The sequence below is a fragment of the Ictalurus punctatus genome, chromosome 4 (assembly GCF_001660625.3).
Source record: "Ictalurus punctatus breed USDA103 chromosome 4, Coco_2.0, whole genome shotgun sequence".
Classification (NCBI taxonomy): Eukaryota; Metazoa; Chordata; class Actinopteri; order Siluriformes; family Ictaluridae; genus Ictalurus; species Ictalurus punctatus.
In genome coordinates this window covers 2963378-2983384 of record NC_071284.1, presented here as the reverse complement: position 1 = coordinate 2983384, position 20007 = coordinate 2963378, and the positions used below count along the sequence as shown (strand labels likewise).

Here is a 20007-nt window from a genome sequence, read left to right as displayed (position 1 = left end):
TGGCACCCCACAAGAGAATGGGGACAAAGTAGTTTTAGGATTGTCTCTCAAAAACAAAATCGTCCTGGGGGGAAAAAAAGATTTCTAAAAATAAATATTTCAAACGTCTAGAAACACTTTTTGATGTATATGAGTTTGTACATGTATTAAATCCTGCTTTTTGAAGAAAACCAAAGTGCTCTCAATACATAGCAAGAGGAGGCTCAGTGCTCAGGTATTCTGTCCATTATTCACCAAATATTAATCGTGGAGGTTCAAAAGGAATTAAATATTAATTCCTTTTAGCTGAATATCACACTACGTAAGGAAAACTTTTTGTTTGGAAAAATAATTGATATCACTCATTACACCTGAAAATCACAGCCATATGTGCTTGGTGAAGATTACAGTCCAGATTAAGCGCTCTAATTGCTGTTGTAATAAGCTCCACTCTTCTGGGAAGACTTTCCGCTAGATTTTGGAGTGTGGCTGTGGGGATTCGTGTTCATTCAACCACGAGAGCATTAGTGAGATCAAGTGGGGTGCAGTCAGTTAGTGTTCCAGTTCATACAAAAGGTGTTCAGTGGGGTTGAGGTCAGGGCTCTGTGCAGGACACTCGAGGTCTTCCACTCCAACCTTAACAAACCAGGTGTTCATGGAGCTCGTGTTGTGCACAGCGGCATTTTCATGCTGGAACAGGTTTGGGCCTCTTAATTCCAGTGAAGAGAAATGGTAAATCTACAGCATACAAAGACATTCTATACAATCGTGTGCTTTCAACTTTGTGGCCACAGTTTGGGGAAGAACCACGTATGGGTGTGATGGTCAGGTGGCCACAAACGCTTTTCCATATAATGTATTCATGAAACGATAATTCTGGATTTGACTTTCTTTCAAAGCACTCAAGTTAAATCTAAATTTGTTTAAAACTGGGTGTAAGACAACACTTTAAAACTAAAAATGGTTTAAAAAAAATACGGTTTATTGCTTCTGCAAAACACGGTTTCAACCATTAATATTAGGAGAAGAATACATATACAAGCATATTCATTTTTCAAGGATGATAATTTGTTTAAATTCATTTTAAATACTTTTTAGGATAGTCAATAATGTCTGTGTCTTCTGGAGAAAATACTATAATTTAAAAAAAATATATTTTTAAGTAGAAAGGGTCATGTTCTTACTGGGGAAAAAAAAACCCCAATAGAAGAATCACAGAAATTCTAATGGTTTTCACTACCATTACAAACCATTTCCATTACCATAACTGATACATGTTATGTATCTACTAGACATAACACACCATCAATAGAGGGCAACAAATGACTAGTAGAGACCCATAGGGATCATTACAGTTTCCATTAAAAACCATTACAAATTTTGTGAGGATCTGAGATAATTCTGTTAGAGCAATGCTATTACAAAAATATTAAACATCAAAACAAACAATGTAATCATTATTAATTAATTATAATAAAGTTATTTTAAAATATATATATTGGGGTTATGTGCGAACACATCAGGCACTAAAGGGTTAAACATTAATTCTGTTTCAGAGCGCGTGACGAAAACGTGACCAAACCGGTGTCTAAAATGGCCGCTTATTGGTTACCCAATACTCTTCCGTGAGCCTATCAAAGGACCCCTGCTGTCTTTTTAGCTGCCTGTGAAGAAATATACCCGCAATAGAGAAAAATATTAATTTGTCTCTTGTATTTTACGCGCTGTAGGACAGAGTTAGTCATCTGTAACAGCTGTTTTGTGTGATATGGTTAAAACAGTTTATAGCTGTAATGTTGTGCGGTGTTTTGTGTATGTTTGTGTAATTTGATCAGGCAGAACGGGACAGACCCGCTACTGTTGTTTACTCTAGTCAGCTGCTTTCATCTCCTTTCAGTTTCCTCGTAGATTGGAGGAAACTTTTTAAGCTGCGGCTGTAAAATGAGTCGGATATTGCGGTCGATGTGTGCAGACTGCTGTAAATCAGGATGGGAGAGCTGGAGAAGAGGATACAGCGGGTTTAACTCTTATTCAGCCGCAGTGTTAAAGTTCAGGGTAAGCAGTTTGGTTAGGCTCCGCCCACTTCCCACGGTGCATTCTGAATAGTATACAAATTAAACTTATCATATTTTAACTTTAATACTTTTCTTCCTGTACACAATCTAAATATGTGTGTTATTTTTGTAAATATTTCTCCGTGGTTGCTTGTACACTCAGCCTGTTGAGGATAGAGATTCTGTAAAGTTGCTGTTAAAATATAAATAAAACATATTATCTTCCTTAACACGTGCAACTAATCTTATAATCTCAGTTTAAAGTGAACATGTTTTCAAGCATAACAATGTTATTATTATTATTTTTTTAATGTATTATTGTGTTTGCAAAACACGGTTTCAAAAATAGCATATTCATCTGACAAGCATGATGGTTGGGGTTTATATATATATTAATTAATTTTGTATATTAATTTTATATATTTATATACCTTGAATATACCATGCTAAAATACAAAATTATTTTGATTTATTTAGATTTTTTTCAAAAAAAATTCCCACAATTAGTACACTAGTTCCCACAATTCCATTTGTGTTACTCCAGAGTTTTGATGACTTTTTTATTATTATTATTATTATTATTATTATTATTATTATTACAAAATGTGGGAAATTAAAAAATAAAAATAAAAGAATGAGTGTGTCTAAACTTGTGTGTCTAACTTGCTCTTTATTAAAAGTGCTTTGCAGCATTTCTTTGCATTTCTCCTAAGACTTTTGCACTGTACTCTGTATATATATTTTAAATATCAGTCAATAATCTTTGTTTTATGGAGAAAATACTATGATCTGAAAAAAAACCCCAGAAGAATAATTTTCTTTAGAGAATATGAGCAAGTCGTTTTTCCGGTTCATTTATTCGTCTTCGGTAAGTTCTTCCTCCTGGTCAGGGTCGCAGTAGATCCGGAGTCTGTCCTGGGATCTGAGAACACCAGACTTAATTTCAAGTTCTTCATTGTCACAACAGGCCAGGGTCTTCAGCTCGGAGCATTTCAAAAATATCTAACGAGCAGAGCCGTCTATTTATACTCCTCGCACATCAAGGCAAATGATATATTGAATGTGATGTACAAGTCCCAAATCGTATTTGCGATACAGTGAATCCCAGTCACTCTAGGCATCTTACAGCGAATAATCTTCAGTGCAATTTTTCCATTTGTTTGAGTTATCGTATATAAGGTAGGTGTATTATATTATATACAATCATTTTTTGCAAGTTCTCTCAAAGGGTGCCGATAATTCTAGCGCTGACTGTATATATTGATTTCACTGGCATACATATCCTGCGATCAGTGCAGTTTTCATTTAAGTTGAACGATTAAATAATTAAGCCTTGTATTTCTTGAACAGAATTTTTCATTGCATCGAGTGAAATTAAGATTAGGATCGAAAGAGTTGTTGCTCTCACAAGCAAGTGTCTTCTCCAGCAAACTACCAAAAGGTAATTTTTTAAAAATGTTGCAATATCTACAATATCCTACGTATTAATAATTTGGGAAATTTATCGCATTTATAGCACTGTAACTAAACTTTTTTTTTTTTTTGGCACCTGCACAGGATTTGAGAAGTACTTTCCAAAGAGATCAGCAGCAGAACCCAGAGGTAAATCAGTCTGAAACTTGATTTGTGTTAAAAAAACAAACAAACATATATAAAAACATCCTTGCTTAATACAGGCTGTATGATAACGTCGCCTATAGCACATCTCTCTTGAACGTTGAGTCATTTTCTGTAACAGCAGCTTTGGCCGAGGTTCCAACTACAAGGCAAATCACAGGTTTATATTACATACGTTAACGTTTCCATAGTAACGGCTCGTTCGCAGGGACTTGTACGGCGGATGCTCCACATGAACGAATTAAAAACATTTGCAATCGTTAAGGTTTTCGGTAAGGAAACCGTACTGAACAGTTACGGAAGGAGTCTCCAGTGTCGCCAGCACTTTGTAACGGTACCTTTTGAACTTTTCCGAACATCTTCAGGACGGAGTAGTTTCTGCATTTTGATGGTTTCTCCGGTGCTGAATTTCTTTTATTAACTTCACGAGAAAGGAAAAGGAGTATCTGCTTAAAAGAAAAAAGGAACGGAGAACTAACTTGTTTCAGTCCTTCCACAACGTCAACTGTAACTATAAACGGATAAATACATGAACACTTGCATTGATCATTTAAAATATTGTAATGTTTTGGAAATGGCTGTGGTATAAGAGGAATAAAAACGCTTGTTATTGGAAATGAATCAACTTCAGATGGTAACAGTAACTCCATCCACCCTGTCCACGCCCCTAAGTGCTTTACGCCTTTGTATCTTGTACATTCTATGATTTTATTCTATACGATGTTTTCCCATGCGTGCGTGAATGAGTTCTAAGTGAAAACTGACTCGGATTATGACTCTGCAGAGAAATCCAGCGAAGGGGAATCCCAGAGAAGCAGAGGTGGAGCAGGAACAGGTGGTGGTGACAAGAAGGAAGATGGCAGTCGGTGGTCTCGCATCCTACGAGTAAATATACTTTATACACAAAGGAGGATTTTTTTTTTTTTTTTTTTTTTTTTATGGGAGAATTTGACGTTATGATCTAGGATATTCGTTGATGCGGCGTGCAGGCTCACACTAGTCTGAAATTTCAAGCCACTTACACATTTCCAAACCTGGAAAAATATTGAAATTTAACAAACATTCTGATGAAAATAGTCTCGATATTCTGTTGTTCTAAGACTCAAGACTAGTGTTATGGTTAAAGTTCTGCAGTTAATAGCAAATTCCTCTAGGAATCAATATGCAGTACTGTTCGCTCTGCGTTGCCTTACTTAAATAATAAAATAGCGAATGAGATGATAACCGTAACGAAACCATTTCCTCATAAAGTACCCGTGGTCGTTCGAGACGCTCGTCCAACGAGCTTCCCCAACTGTAAGACTGTTATTAAGAAAATTTGACAAAGGTTAGTGGGGAAAAAGTGTCTTGAAAAGCTGTAGATCGTTGTTCATGAGGAAATCGCAAGAACCTTGTTGAGTCGTGGAGTTTTTTTTTTTATTCCACTTGTACAACAACCGTTTGTCAAAGCTGTCTACGGTCGAGGTCATAAGTTTACATACGTCTTGCAGAATCAGCAAAATGTTAGTAATAATAAATAAATAAATAAATATATGGTGTTTTTTTATTTTTTATTTAGTACCGCCCTGAATAAGCTATTTCACCTACCAACAGATGTTCACATCTAGTCCACAAGACCCAATAATAAGTGAATTTACACAAATGAACCAGCTCAAAAGTTTACACACGCTTCGATTATTAATACTGTTTAAAATACTGTTTATCCTGAGCAGTTAAACTGCCCACTGTTCTTCAGAAAAATCCCCCAGGTCCTGCGCATCCTCTGCTTTTCCAGCATCGTCTGCATATCTGACTCCTTTTAAGATACAGTTTTTCACACTTAGGGTTCTCGTACACGGCGGTTACAAAAGGTGCAAACATTCACCGACGCTCAAGAAGACAACACGATTAATGCATTAATGAGTCAGGGGGGTGTAAACTTTTGAACAGGATGATGAAGGCGTACGTAAACGTATGACCGCAAATGTAATTTTTATATAAATGAACAACGTCATACTTTTTTATGCGTTTATGGTTGTATTTACGAACGAAGCATCCGTATTCTTGTTGTCGCTCACGTTATAGCAGCTTCTCGGGGTTTTTTTTCTCTCGCTCTGTTGAATTTAATAAGACGGAAAAAAAAAACCGTGGGAACCTTTCAATGTCGGAAAGTTGTTCCTTTTAGTTCTGACTTTCACAAAGCTCTGACGTTGGAGCTTCCTTGCTAAATAAAATGCTAAACAAAGGTCCTCTTACAGAAAGCTACAAGTACGTGTCGTACAAGACGCTGTAAGTTAGCCGTTACTATAGAAACGACGTGTTCGAACGAGCGCGTCGATAAAAGCCTGTGATTTGTAGCTGCACTACGGTCTGTTATAGAAAACGAATCAACAATCAGAAATGAGAATTCGACAGCGCTGTGGTACAAATTAAATGTCATTGATTTAAAGTCAACCGAATGATGATGGTCTACATGACCGGGATGATCTACATGACCGGGAATAGAAAGAGACTCGAGGAGACGTTTGCAGCTCGCGGTCTCTTGGCAAACGCCCTGTTTTTGGTTTATTTGTTACAGTGAACAGATCTGATAAACGTTTACCTTCCTGATTGTGTAACAGAGAGACGTCCCGTGGGATGAGAAGCATTTCTGGAACGTCGTCTTCGCAGGAGCTGGGATGCTGGCGACTTTTCTTTATTTATACTTCAGAGATGATGGAAAAGAGATCTCATGGAGGGAGTTTGTGAATTACTACCTCGCTCGAGGCCTGGTAAGCGTCTGTTCATTTAAACTTAAAACCTAAAAGAGAATTTCGAACCGTTATTAGTGGACATGAGGATAATCCACATGCCGCAGAAACTCCAAAATGATGGACACCCTTCAAAACAGGGCCGTTTTGGGGAAAACGTCTACGTTTCGTCTAACTAAACAAAGCGTTCTCATAACAACTTATTTTATTTTTAAGAAAGTGTGTATATGGCAAAAGTATTGGCACCCCAGTATGTAAACGAGTCTGAATGCATTTTCTTGATTTGCCTTGTTATACGGTGTGTGTTTGTTTTGGTTAGTTTTTTATTTTATTTTATTTTTTTATAGCGCTCCAGAAACACAAATTAAGTCAGCTTTATTATCTTTCTGCATATTGCAGAAGGAAATGTGGTAGTGAGCCAGTTTCAGTAGGGCAGAGGGGAAACACGTGCAAAATCTGTCATCTTGTTAAACATTACAGGAAGAGACTCCGTACTGTTATCATGTCCAGGGGTGAGGATTCACCGAAAATTAATCGCAGGGGTGCAGATACTTTCGAAACCAGTGTTTTGCAAGAACCCCCCCGAACGCCCCAATCATTTTAGTGTCAAAGCTGTACATCATATCCATATGTTTTAGCTCAGAATATCACTAATTTGCAGGTGTTATTCATTTAAAAAAAATTAATAAAGGGTGCCAATAATTTTGGAGCTGACTGTGTGACAGGAATTCAGCTGCAGGTTTATTCATGGTTTATGAAGTGAGTGAACGGTTTTTGTGCAGGTCGCGAGGCTGGAAGTGGTTAATAAACAGTACGTCAGAGTCATCCCTGCTCCCGACGTCAACACATCAGAAGTGGTAAGTCTTTTTATATATATATATATATTATATATATATATATATATACATACATATATACACACACACACACACACTCACATAGAAACAAACCCTTAGGACACGATAAAGTCGAAATTCAAATTAAAAAAAGAGAGTTTACTACATTCACCATTTCTCCTATTTAAAATCTATGGGAGGTACAAAGTTTTGCCCTCAGCATAGCAACATGGTCTCTTTGTCCTCATCCATGTGTTTTTTTTGTAAGCGTAGATTATTAGTCGAGGTATACGTTATATTCACAGCATTATAGTTGATCAATTTTCTTGGAATCATTATGTACACGCACCGTCCACTTTAATAGGAACATCTGTACACCTGCCACTCATACAGATATCCAGTCAGCCAATCATGTGGCAGTATCACAGTGCATAAAATCATGCAGTTACTGGTCAGGAGATTCAGCTATTGTTCACTTGGTCAAGCATCAGAATGGGTGTGTGTGTGTGATGTGTATGACTTTAATTGTGGCATGGTATATATATATATATATATATATATATATATATATATATATATATGTGTATATGTATGTGTGTGTGTGTGTGTGTGTGTATATATGTATGTGTGTGTGTGTGTGTATATATGTATATGTGTGTGTGTATATATATATATATATATATATATATATATATATATATATATATATATATATATATATAATCATTCTTTTTATCCTGCAGAGTTATGTTTGGTTTAACATCGGTACCGTGGACACATTTGAAAGGAATTTGGAGCAAGCAGAACAAGAGCTGGGTTTGGAGGATCCACACAAGCTGCCAGTGCTGTACAGCACAGAGAGAGATTTGTGAGTCTGTCGCAGTTAGCAGTTTGGCCAGTTTATTAGATACGCCACTGTAATGCGGCGTCAGTCGATATATTTTGTTGCTTCACATCAAAGTACATTTGTCGAAGTATTCTTGTATTCATGTTTGATGTTCATATGGACACAAACTCAGTTCTATTTTTACTCTTTGCTGTATTCTGTGCTAGAAAAAAAAGTTCTGAATGCTTTTTCCCCCCACTTTGCATATGTAATGAATAAAACACGTCTTGGCATGCTGTTACAGGAAAGTAATCAACGATCCAGTAGTGTGATGTCTCATGGCATGAAGCAGAGTCAGAAGACTCCTACCAGTCCAAAGTCGTTTATTTTCCAATAACAGCACTTTCCAACGTGTTGTATTCCTTTTATACCACAGCAATTAACGACATTAAAAAATACAAAAATAAATAAAATTACGGAATGAAGTTTAGCGTTGTGAAACGTCCGTGAAAGAATTTTACAAAGAAACTGCAAAGAGCAACGTCCCCGTTCTTAGATGCCATGATTATTACAAAGAGCTGACACTGGAGACTCCTTCCGTTCAGTAAATGTTACATAAATATCTCCTTAAAAAAAACCTTCTCTATATTAACAATTATGTTTATTGAATCCGTTAAGCCCTTGTGTTACTATACTGTTACTATAGAAACGATAAGGTATTAGAATGAGCACATTAATGGAAACCTGTGATTTGCAACTGAGCTACTGTCAGCTGCTGCTCTAGAAAATTAATAATTATTCCTATATTTATATAGTACTATATAATAATCATGTTACCTCATAGTAACCAAATAATTTTGTGCTAACAAAAAATTAGCTGTAATTAAGCTTACTTAGTTATCACAGTCGCAATTTCACAACACGGAACTGAGAATACGGCACACGTTTGCGTCCGTTTTTAATCAGTAATATTCTCTATGTTGTGTTTAGAGATTTTAACTTCATTACCGGTTGTAAAGTAGTGAACACAGCGTGACTGTCAAGTGTTCATTAACCTGTCAGACAGCTAATAATATTAAAAAGTCAACGCGTCTGTTTTGATCCGCTCTGCTTGCCCAGGACGTTCCTCGCGATTTTATTCCCGTTCGTCGCGCTGCTCGGTTTGCTCGCGTTCAGCTCGAGGCAGTGGAGGCCCGGAGGATGGCAGCGCAGGAGAGGAAACAACATCTTTAGGATGACCGAGTCCAAAGCGAAGATGATCAGAGGCAACATTAATGTCAGGCTGAAGGACGTTGCTGGTTGTGAAGAGGCCAAACTGGAGATTTTGGAGTTGGTCAACTTCCTGAAGAAGCCCAAGCTGTACCAGGAACTCGGTGCCAAAATCCCAAAGGTATAGCATGTACTGACGTGTAATGATGGGTTTTATGTTTGTACTTGAGATGATGTGTGTTGTTTTGACCTGAGATCAGTGTCGAGTGTGAACTGACTCTTGACCTTCATCCTCGTACGATTACTTCCATGTTTTATTTACGTATTACGACGCCTTTGGTCGAATGCCTGTGTCTGTTCCTCATCAAGTCGGAGAAGCTCTCTGGAGGACATGGGGTGCAGACTGGTGATGCACAGGAATACTTGAAATGTAAATTTTCTTGGACAAGCTAGAAGAAACAGTGCAATGGATTAGCAGTGTGATAATAAGTTAAGAGGATTTATGAGAAAGTTAAGCGTTAAGAGAAAAGAGCTGTGGACACGTGCAGGCTGATTTGTTTCGTACGACGTTATCAAAGAGCAAAGTGGATAGATCAAGTCTGGATTTAACATTTAAGTTTAGCTTATCTTCTCTTTCGTCATCAGTGATAACCGTGGTTGATTATGTTCTTACAGGGCGCAGTGTTATTAGGTCCACCCGGCACAGGAAAGACCCTGCTGGCCAAAGCGACTGCTGGTGAAGCTGGAGTTCCCTTCATAACAGTCAACGGCTCAGAGTTTCAGGAGATGTTCGTCGGTGTAGGAGCAGCCCGGGTGAGAGATAATCAAGTCTTTTATTTTAAAAAAAAAAGAATGAAATACTCATGAACAAATCAGTCATTAAAAGTTACAGTCGTCTCTGAAAGTATTGGAACAGCAAGGTCAATTCAGTTGTTTTCACCATGCGTTTAAGACATTTGGGTTTGAGATCAAAAGATGAGTATGATATAGATCAGAATTTCAGCTTTCATTTCCTCTAGACGTGTGAAAAAACTTAAAACATGGCTCCTTTTGTTTGAACCCACCCGTTTTTTTTCTTTGTGATCAAAAATATTGGAACATGTGACTGATAGGTGTTTCTTGCTGCCCAGGTGTGCCGTGTTAAACTGATTGTTTAAAGAATTAATATCTCTGGATGTATACTCTTGATTTGAGCTCTAGGTTTGGCTGTGAAGACTGCATTTGCTGTTAAAAAGGATAAACCAACGTGAAGACCAGAGAGCTGTCTATGGGATTAAAACAAGCCAACAAGGGAAACTCTATCGGAGCCATTGCACAAGCATCGGGCATAGCCAATAGAACAATTTGGAATGTTCTGAAAAAGAAAGAAACCGCTGGTGTACGAACAACCAGACGTGGAACGGGTCGGCAAAGGAAAACAACAGCGAAAAAACAACAGTTGTAGTGAAACACCAGCCGTTCTTCTCCAGTGGTGTAACCAGCTGAAACACCAGCCTTTCTTCTCCAGTGGTAAAACCAGCTGTTACACCGGCCTTTCTTCTCCAGTGGTAAAACCAGCTGTTACACCGGTCTTTCTTCTCCAGTGGTGTAACCAGCTGAAACACCAGCCTTTCTTCTCCAGTGGTAAAACCAGCTGTTACACCGGCCTTTCTTCTCCAGTGGTAAAACCAGCTGTTACACCGGTCTTTCTTCTCCAGTGGTGTAACCAGCTGAAACACCAGCCTTTCTTCTCCAGTGGTGTAACCAGCTCTTACACTGGCCTTTCTTCTCCAGTGGTGTAACCAGCTGTTACACCGGCCTTTCTTCTCCAGTGGTGTAACCAGCTTTTACACCGGCCTTTCTTCTCCAGTGGTGTAACCAGCTGTTACACCGGCCTTTCTTCTCCAGTGGTGTAACCAGCTGTTACACCAGCCCTTCTTCTCTCTCACTTGAAGTTATTAAAAGAAAAAAAATCAGCTTGTCACGTTGCAGAGAAACCACAAATTTGTCCGGAGATTTTCACGTGCCGGAAACCTATACTGTCGAAAAGCACCGACACTGGAGAATCCTTCAATAAAGAAAATTTCACCGTATAACAAGATAACGTATTAGAATGAATCCGTTAATATAAACCTGCTATTTGTCTTATAGCTGGAACTACTCTCTGAGCTGTTGTTGTTATAGAAAATGTATCAGCAGCGTCTGATTAATCCGAATGTAGCCTTCAACAGCGCTGTGCTATAATGCTGATCAGTAAACTATTTTGCCTTACATAAATGATTGATTATATAGTGCTACCAGTATCGGTCCTTAAATAAGATGCCAGGCCGAGAGTGCCAATATTTTTACACCGTCTTCAGAAACTCTTCTGGATATTGAGTATGTTGTTATCTGCAAGCTCTTCGTTGCTAGCTTTACTGATATCGGTTCTTATTATTAACCTGTTTGTTTAAATGCCACAGGTAAGGGACACGTTTGCGCTGGCCAGAAGACACGCCCCCTGTATCCTCTTTATTGATGAGATCGATGCAATGGGCAGGAAGAGGGGCCAGCGGCATTTCGGTGGGCAGAGTGAGCAGGAGAACACACTTAACCAGCTGCTGGTGGAAATGGATGGTAGGTTTGAACCGATTTTGAAGGAGCGGTTAGTAACGTTTAACTCCATTCGGTTTTATTTGTGTACAGCTTTTAACGGTGGACATTGTCCCAAAGCAGCTTTACAGAAACATATAAACTCAGGATATGTTCAGATGTTCAACTTCCTGTTTCTTAAGAGCATGCTCACTTGAAGGGATCTGGAAATAATGGTTCTTATGAATGATCTTCTCTTTTGATACACTATAACCTTCACTATATAATTATTTCCTAATCATGATCTACCATCTTCTCGATAAGTACATAATGCTGCAAAATTTCATTCTCTGTGTCGTTACGAGTGACGTCCACATGACCATAATTAATGACTGTTTTTGCTGTTTTGTGTTTTTTCTTCTTCTTCTTCTTCTTCTTCTTCTTCTTCTTTTCTCCAGGCTTTAACAGCAGCACTAACGTCGTGGTTCTGGCTGCCACTAACCGCGTAGATGTTTTAGATCCGGCACTTTTGAGACCTGGACGATTCGACAGGCATATTTACATAGGTATAAATTCCTTCTCTTGCCTTCTCCTACTAGGGCCGGTTATAGAAAGCAGGCTTTGCGAGTTGGCCAGATAACGTACTGTATCTTATCACAAAAATGCAGATTTTTCCGTTCTATATACAAGGATTCGGTGAAATCCAGAACAGTTACCATGACAACTTTGCAAACATATTATGCAGCGTTAAGTTCAGTCCAATCCAACGTTAAATATAAGTGATAAACGTTATGTTAACTGACATTATACGACCTTATTGTCGAGATTTTTTTAAAACCTGAAAATAAAACTAATCAACAATCTAACGCATTGTGGCTTTCCTCATACTCCATGTAGTTTATGTTTTTGTGTGTGTATATATATATATATATATATATATATATATATATATATATATATATATATATATATATATATATATATATATATATATATTTCTTTCCCAGATACCAAACATTTTAGGAAAGCTACAGTACACTACACTATAATTTTACAAACATTGCTGTAAATTTAATACAGTAACTCTCAGTAGGCTTCTAAGACTAAAGTATAGACATGGTGAAATAGTAAATAAGTAGAAAAAAAAACCCCACGACATCTGACATACAAATAATGATGAATGTAATGATTTTTGAAAACTAATTTGAAGACCAGTCGAATTTATTTATATTATACAAGGCAGTTCAGGGTGCTTGAAATGAATGGATATAAAAACAAGAGAAAATTAATAATAAAAACAATTACAGTATAAAATTTCATGGGAAAAGGACGGAATACAAAGCAGGTTAAAGTGAAGTTTAAATAATAAATATAATCTTCATTAAGAATTATGCATGCAAATATTAATAAATGTAAAGATTTTTTTTTTTTGCAAGCCACGACTGATTGCATTGTCAGAAATTGACTGATTATGGGGTTTTACTTTTTTTTTTTTCTCCCATGACTTCAGTCTGTCAGATATTTGATTATGTGTTTATAACGTGATTTTTTCTGGCCCGAGTTTTTAAGATTTTGCAAGCCTTGTTTCTAGAGCTGACCCTTTGCTTTAGATAGGTTTATAAAGACAGTAATAACTTTTGGCTTCCCCAGAAACTCTCATGCTTCGTGTGTGAGTTTTCCTGGCAAGCATCCTCCCCCTCATACATGTCCAACTGATTTAAGAAGCAATGTGGTACAGCTGTATTATGTCAGCGGGGATTGCTGTCGTGGTGTTGGAGCTGATTTATGTCTCATTGCAGAGAGCTTTTCCCCACTTTAGCACAGCTGGCTCAGTGGAACATTCCAGTTACGGACATGGAAAATGGAGGGAGAGTGTGTGAGAGAATAAAGCGAGAGTGCGGGAGGTAGTGAAAGTACATCTGCTATTCCTGGAGGAGTTTCGTAAACACTGAGGCTCTTATGGGCTTCGGAGCAAATGCTTCTCATCATCTTCATCTGGGTGGTATACAATTCCCTCCTTACGTTCTCCTTTCTTTTCTCTCCACTTTCTTTTTTTCTCTCCACTTCATCCTCCTCCTCCGCCTCTGCCTCCGTGCCTGTCTTTCCAACGCAGGACCGCCTGATATTAAAGGCAGGGCTTCGATCTTTAAAGTGCACATGAGGCCACTGAAGCTGGATTCCAGTTTGACCTCAGATAATCTGGCGAGAAAACTGGCTGCTCTCACACCTGGCTTCACAGGTAAGAAATACAGAGCTTTTATTTACTCCACATTTCACATGGTCATATATATATATATATATATATATATATATATATATATATATATATATATATATATATATATATATATATATATATATAATGTGTGTATATGTGTATATATATGTATATATGTATATGTGTATATGTATATGTGTGTATATTATAAATAAAATATCTGTATATAGATATTTCCCATTACCTATGTAAATATGCCTGTCGAATATATGTATAGTGTGTGTGTGTGTGTATGTATGTATGTATGTATGTGTGTATATATATATATATACACCCGTATTTCTTGTGATGATCATTGTCATTTTTCTTATATTATTTGTGTGAGATTTATAATTTCATTTCATCATTATCTTTTTTTTTTATATTAAATAAATTTCTTACTACAGTTTGTTAATATTATAACTTTTAATACTATTTGAATATTTATTTGTTTGTTAATTTGTTTATTTTAGTTTCACCCATTACATACACTTTAGAACTAAAGACAGTATCTTTTATAAGCATGTGTATATAATTTAATGAATTTAAATCAATAGAATCATTTATAAATAAAACGTTTATTACAGTATACATATATATCTCCCTAGGTCATTTATAACCAGTTATATAACAAACATTGTTTAGAGTTTAATCTAAAATGAGCAATGTTTAAGCCTTTTTATGTTATTAAATGAGCTATAACTGCAATAAAGTATAAAGATCTGTAAACTATCCTACATGTCTTCGTGAACGTTTTCAGGAAAGCTTTCTGTGTGAAGGGAAAAAAATCCCAATGGGAAAAATTTGTTCAGAAAATTCTAGTTGTGAAAATAAAAGTCCTTTTTAATGAAAGGATTCGTCCTAAGATAAAATAAGTGTAATGTACGTTTAATAAGAGCTTGTCTTTTTTTTTTTTTTTAATGATTAAACAGCACCAATTAACCCATTCAGTGTTTAGAATAGAATATTTATTATTATTATTATTATTATTATTATTATTATTATTATTATTACTACTATTATTATAAACAGTATGCTATTATTTTATTATATTATTAGTGTAATAAAGGTTTTATGAATGATTGCTTACTCCGTCCAGGCCAAACAAATTATAAAGTGCAGTAAAGCAGTTTCTTAAAAATAAAAAATAAAAAAAATAAATAAATAAATATATATATATATATATATATATATATATATATATATATATATATATATATATATATATATATATATATATAATCTGTGATTAAAACAGTCTTCACTACAGTATCAGTAAGTTTTATATATTTATTTCTTATTTATAATTATGATAAGATTTTAAATAATATATGCTACTGAGATTTATTCATCGGAGAGTTTCCTTTATTCATGTTTAACACCGTGAACGCTAGATTTATTTATTTATTAAAACAAAAAACCTCCCTGTTTTCCTGACGACTGCTGGACTGAAACACCGAGTTGAGGTGGGTGGAGACGGTGGAGGCCCTGCAGGCCGTGTAGGATCGGTTTACGAGTATAAACATCTGTTTTCAGGGGCCGATATTGCGAACGTGTGTAATGAAGCGGCTCTCATCGCGGCACGGCACCTCAGCCCGGCTGTGACCTCCAGGCACTTTGAGCAGGCCGTAGAGAGGGTGATCGGAGGTCTGGAAAAGAAGACGAGGGTTCTGCAGCCTGCTGAGAAAACCACCGTAGCTTACCACGAGGCCGGCCACGCCGTCGTAGGCTGGTTCCTGGAGCACGCTGACCCTCTCCTGAAGGTAAACACACCCTGAATGAAGCTCTGTTTTAATCACGTTTCTATTAAGAACATCCGTTTGGCGATTTGTAAAAGATGAAAGGTTTCCTAGATGCCGTGTATTGTAGTCTTATGAGTTTAGAACTGTGTATAATTACTGTTATATACTGATCTTTCTGAAATAATCAAGATCATTCATATCACTATCAATCCCAAGATGTTTGCACTAAGGTGGACATTTTAGTAGCCCACAATTAAGCACATTTTCAGTAAGAGAGAGAGAGAAAAAAGGACGAGTAATAACCTATAACCAAAGACTTTGCATTTCATCCTGGTTATATTTGCATGAAGTGGAAAATTACACAAATGAAAGTATTTTTATTTGAATAGCTCGTGACTCGTCGTGACTTTAGCAAACATAGTGATAAAATAATTAATTTAATAGATTATTCCTTCAGAATGGCTTACGCAGTTATTTTAACCCATCTTCCCAATTTTCTCTCACCAGCATCTCCTTTAATGTGCATTGAAGCTGAGGTTTGCAGCAGTTAAAAATTTATTTATTTATTTATTTATTTTTAGACAGGAACTAAAACACAGCTGTACGCTATCCATCAAAAGTTTAGACACGCTAGAATAATAATAATAATAATAAAGTCATCAAAACTCTGGAGAAACACAAATGGAACTATGGGAATTATGTTGTGATAAAAAATCCAAAATTAATGAAATATTTTTAGCATCCTCAAAGTCCACGCCCCTTTTGTCTAGAATTTCCAGAAATGTATTCTTGGCGTTTTCTCACCCGATTTCTTGAGGAATTTCCCTGAGATGCTTTTTAAACAGTATTAAAGGAGTTCCCACCGACGCCGGATTCTTATCCGCTGCTTTTCGGAAATATTTCCCTCCGAGTCGTCCGTATAATTTGAATTATAACAGAACCACAGTTACCGTTTAAAAAGAAACCACACCTTCAGATTTGAGAATTCAACAGCACTGTGTTTCCTCTTCTTGTGCAGTTGTCCATCGTTCCTCGAGGTAAAGGCCTGGGCTACGCGCAGTACCAGCCGAAAGAGCAGTACCTGTTCACGCGCGAGCAGCTCTTTGACAGGATGTGTGTGATGCTCGGAGGGCGCGTGGCGGAGCAGGTGTTTTTCGGCAGGATCACCACAGGCGCTCAGGACGATCTGAGAAAGGTCACGCAGTCTGCGTATGCTCAGGTAACTACTCGGTTTGAACGAGAGGGTGTTTTTTTTTTGTCTTCATAAAAACTTCACTGTTTTTTTTTTTTTCTTCACTCCACGGACAGATCGTGCAGTTTGGGATGAGCGAGTCAGTGGGTCAGGTGGCGTTTGATTGGACGCAGCAGGGCGAGCTAGTCTCGGAGAAGCCTTATAGCGAAGCCACTGCTGAGCTCATAGATCAGGAAGTGCGTTCTCTCATCAGCAAGGCCTTCGAGAGAACACAGCAGCTCATCACCGAGAAACGAGAGCTAGTGGAGAAGGTAAGAAGACGAGCAGCTCCTAAACTCCTTTGTCCTGAAGGAAAACTTAACGACTCTTACAAAGCCCTGACACTGGAGACTCCTTCCATAACTGTTAAATAAACATCTCCTTCTAGAAAACTCTATATCAACAGTTACACACGTGTGTTTTTTTTTTTTTTTCCTTCGGATCAGTTCACATAAGACCATGCAGGTCCCTGTGAAGGAGCTGTTACTATAGAAACGATAAAGATAATATGATTAGAACAAGCACGTGAATATAAATCCGAGATTCGGAGCGGCACTACTGTCAGAGCTGCCGTTATGGAAAATTAACCAACACCTTCTGACCAATCATATACAATTTGACCATTTTGAGATGATTTTAGCGCAGTCTACACACATGGTTTCAGTGAGTGACTGAGCATAATTTCCTCACTTCTGTCTCAGGTGGGGAAGCGTCTCCTGCAGAACGAAGTCCTGGACAAAGCGGACATGGTGGAACTGTTGGGCCCGAGGCCGTTTGTAGAGAAATGCACCTACGAGGAGTTTGTTGAGGGGACTGGCAGCATCGACGAGGACACGAGTCTGCCCGAGGGCCTGAAGGACTGGGACAAGGAGAGCGACACGTCTCGGCAGCACAAAGAGTTTATATACTTGTAGCACGTACCATGGACGGAGCTCCGTGGAGCCGGAAATGACTAAAACGTTAAACTAGAGCGTCTGAGTAGTCGCAGGATCCCAGCTGAGAGCAGCACGTCATTCCAAAGTCATTTTTAAGGCTTTTGCTTGGAGTTTCTACATTAGGGACAACGCCAGAAAGTGTCCCTGACTGAGACAAGGACCTGAGAAGGAGGTCCAAGCTGAAACGTCAAGGCATTACCGAAGACACAGGGATCAGGATCCTGTCAGACCCTGCACGGTGTATCTTTACCTCCATGTGGTCAGAGGTGAAGATCTCAAAACAAGGACGATAGCACATGACTCGTCTGACCGCTGTTTAAAAACAAAAAAACACGGAGCTAACTTCCAATGAATCCTGATTTTACAAGTACAACCCCAATTCCAAAAAAGTTGGGACACTGTGTAAAAAGTGCATAGATGTAAATAAAAACAGAATGCAATGATTTGCAAATCTCATAAACCTCTGCCTCGCTAAGACGCTCTTTTTCTACCCAATCATATTAGTGACCTGTTTCCAGTTAACCTCCAGCTGTTTCTTTACACTAACACTTACTTTTCCAGGCTTTTGTTGCCCCGTCCCAACTTTTTTGAGACGTGTTGTGGCCATCGAATTCAAAATTTGCTTATCCGTTCCCCTTAAAACGGTACATTTCCTCAATTTAAACATTCGATTTCTTTTCTCCGTTCTATTGTGAATAACATACGGGTCTTGTGAGATTTGCGAATCGTTGCGTTCTGTTTTTATTTACGTTTTACGCAGCGTCCCGACTTTTTTGGAACTGGGGTTGTATTTATTCGTGTGTAATGTAGATAAACTGTAACGGTGGACTAATGATCAATTGATTAGCTAGTCAAATCTGCCATGTTTTGGTTGCCCAGATACATAATTACTAAGTAGTTAAGTACATTACTAACTAAAGTAATGTAATAACATGCAGTATCATTGGCTAGCTATTTAGTTAAGTGATAATTATTTCCCAGATTAAGGGAAATAAACATGTTTATGATTCATTTACTTCCAACAGTTTCTAATGTAGCGCATGGCGTTTGTGACCTCGGCGGAAAGTCATGGGACACGGTTTTGTCTAGGAGTGTTCTGTGGTGTTATATCCTGTCATGCATAAAACATATATTTGAGTTCAGCGGCTGCTACTTGAATATTTACTATATATAAATGTAGATATAAATATTTTTTAAAAACGAATAGCCCAGACGCAAAATCACTTGTCTTAGGCATCCAGATTTTTCCACAATTGAACTGTGTTTAATATACAATCGTTAGTTTATTATTATACGAGTATTCTTTTTTGCTGCGTAAAACAACTGTAGGTCAGTATTACTCCTGCGGGTCCTCCTCAGCCTTCAGGAAACATCCAGGCAGGACGGACACGTCGCTCCTGAGATTCTTTGTGTTATTATTCCGGGGGAAAAAACCAGCTGAGTTTACCCATACATTCACAGTTACGTTTCTGGTGCTTTAACGCAGGATTCCTGTTTATACGTATCTCTAAGTTTACAAAATCAGACCAGCAGCTCTTGAATGAAATTGTTGGACGTTTTCGGCGATTATGCAGCAGTATAAAACAGGATTTGTCGAAGAAAAATGATCGTTACTTCCGGCGACTATTTAGAGCAGGGGTGTCCAATCTTATCCGGAAAGGGCCGGTGTGGGTGCAGGTTTTCATTCCAACCAAGCAGAAGTCTATTGAAAGCCAAGATCAACTGATTACACAGGTGGAATCAGGTGTGGCTCCTGCTTGGTTGGACTGAAATCCTGCACCCACACCGGCCCTTTCTGGATAAGATTGGACACGCCTGATTTAGAGTGAAGGTGTAGCCTTTGGAAGGAGTAGAACTGATATCACTTGAGAACGGATATTATTATTATTATTATTATTATTATTATTCCCTCAAATAGCACATGTGCAGTAGTTATTCTTCATCCACTAGGGGGCAATATTTACATACAGACCTATTGCACTACATTATAGGATGTCTTAATCGCACTAGATATTCTTCACTGTGCTTTCATTCCTGACCAC

At 37.7% G+C, this 20007-nt stretch overlaps 1 protein-coding gene across 2 annotated transcripts; it reads left to right on the top strand.

The window, feature by feature from the left end:
- Nucleotides 1-1541: 1541 nt before the first annotated feature.
- LOC108264624 (AFG3-like protein 1) lies at nucleotides 1542-19107 on the top strand. Of its 2 annotated transcripts, XM_017466335.3 has the most exons (16): nucleotides 1542-2034; nucleotides 3384-3474; nucleotides 3591-3635; nucleotides 4435-4535; nucleotides 6251-6400; nucleotides 7162-7236; nucleotides 7959-8083; nucleotides 9161-9431; nucleotides 9926-10063; nucleotides 11692-11845; nucleotides 12259-12366; nucleotides 13914-14039; nucleotides 15594-15820; nucleotides 16818-17018; nucleotides 17108-17302; nucleotides 17732-19107. In XM_017466335.3, the coding sequence occupies exons 1-16, from the start codon at nucleotides 1921-1923 to the stop codon at nucleotides 17942-17944; spliced, it is 2334 nt and encodes a 777-aa protein (XP_017321824.3). In that variant the 5' UTR covers nucleotides 1542-1920; the 3' UTR covers nucleotides 17945-19107. The 2 variants fall into 2 exon arrangements, with proteins under 2 accessions (XP_017321824.3, XP_047008496.2); XM_047152540.2 differs by lacking the exon at nucleotides 4435-4535 and having other exon boundaries at nucleotides 1546-2034.
- The last annotated feature ends 900 nt before the right edge of the window (nucleotides 19108-20007 follow it).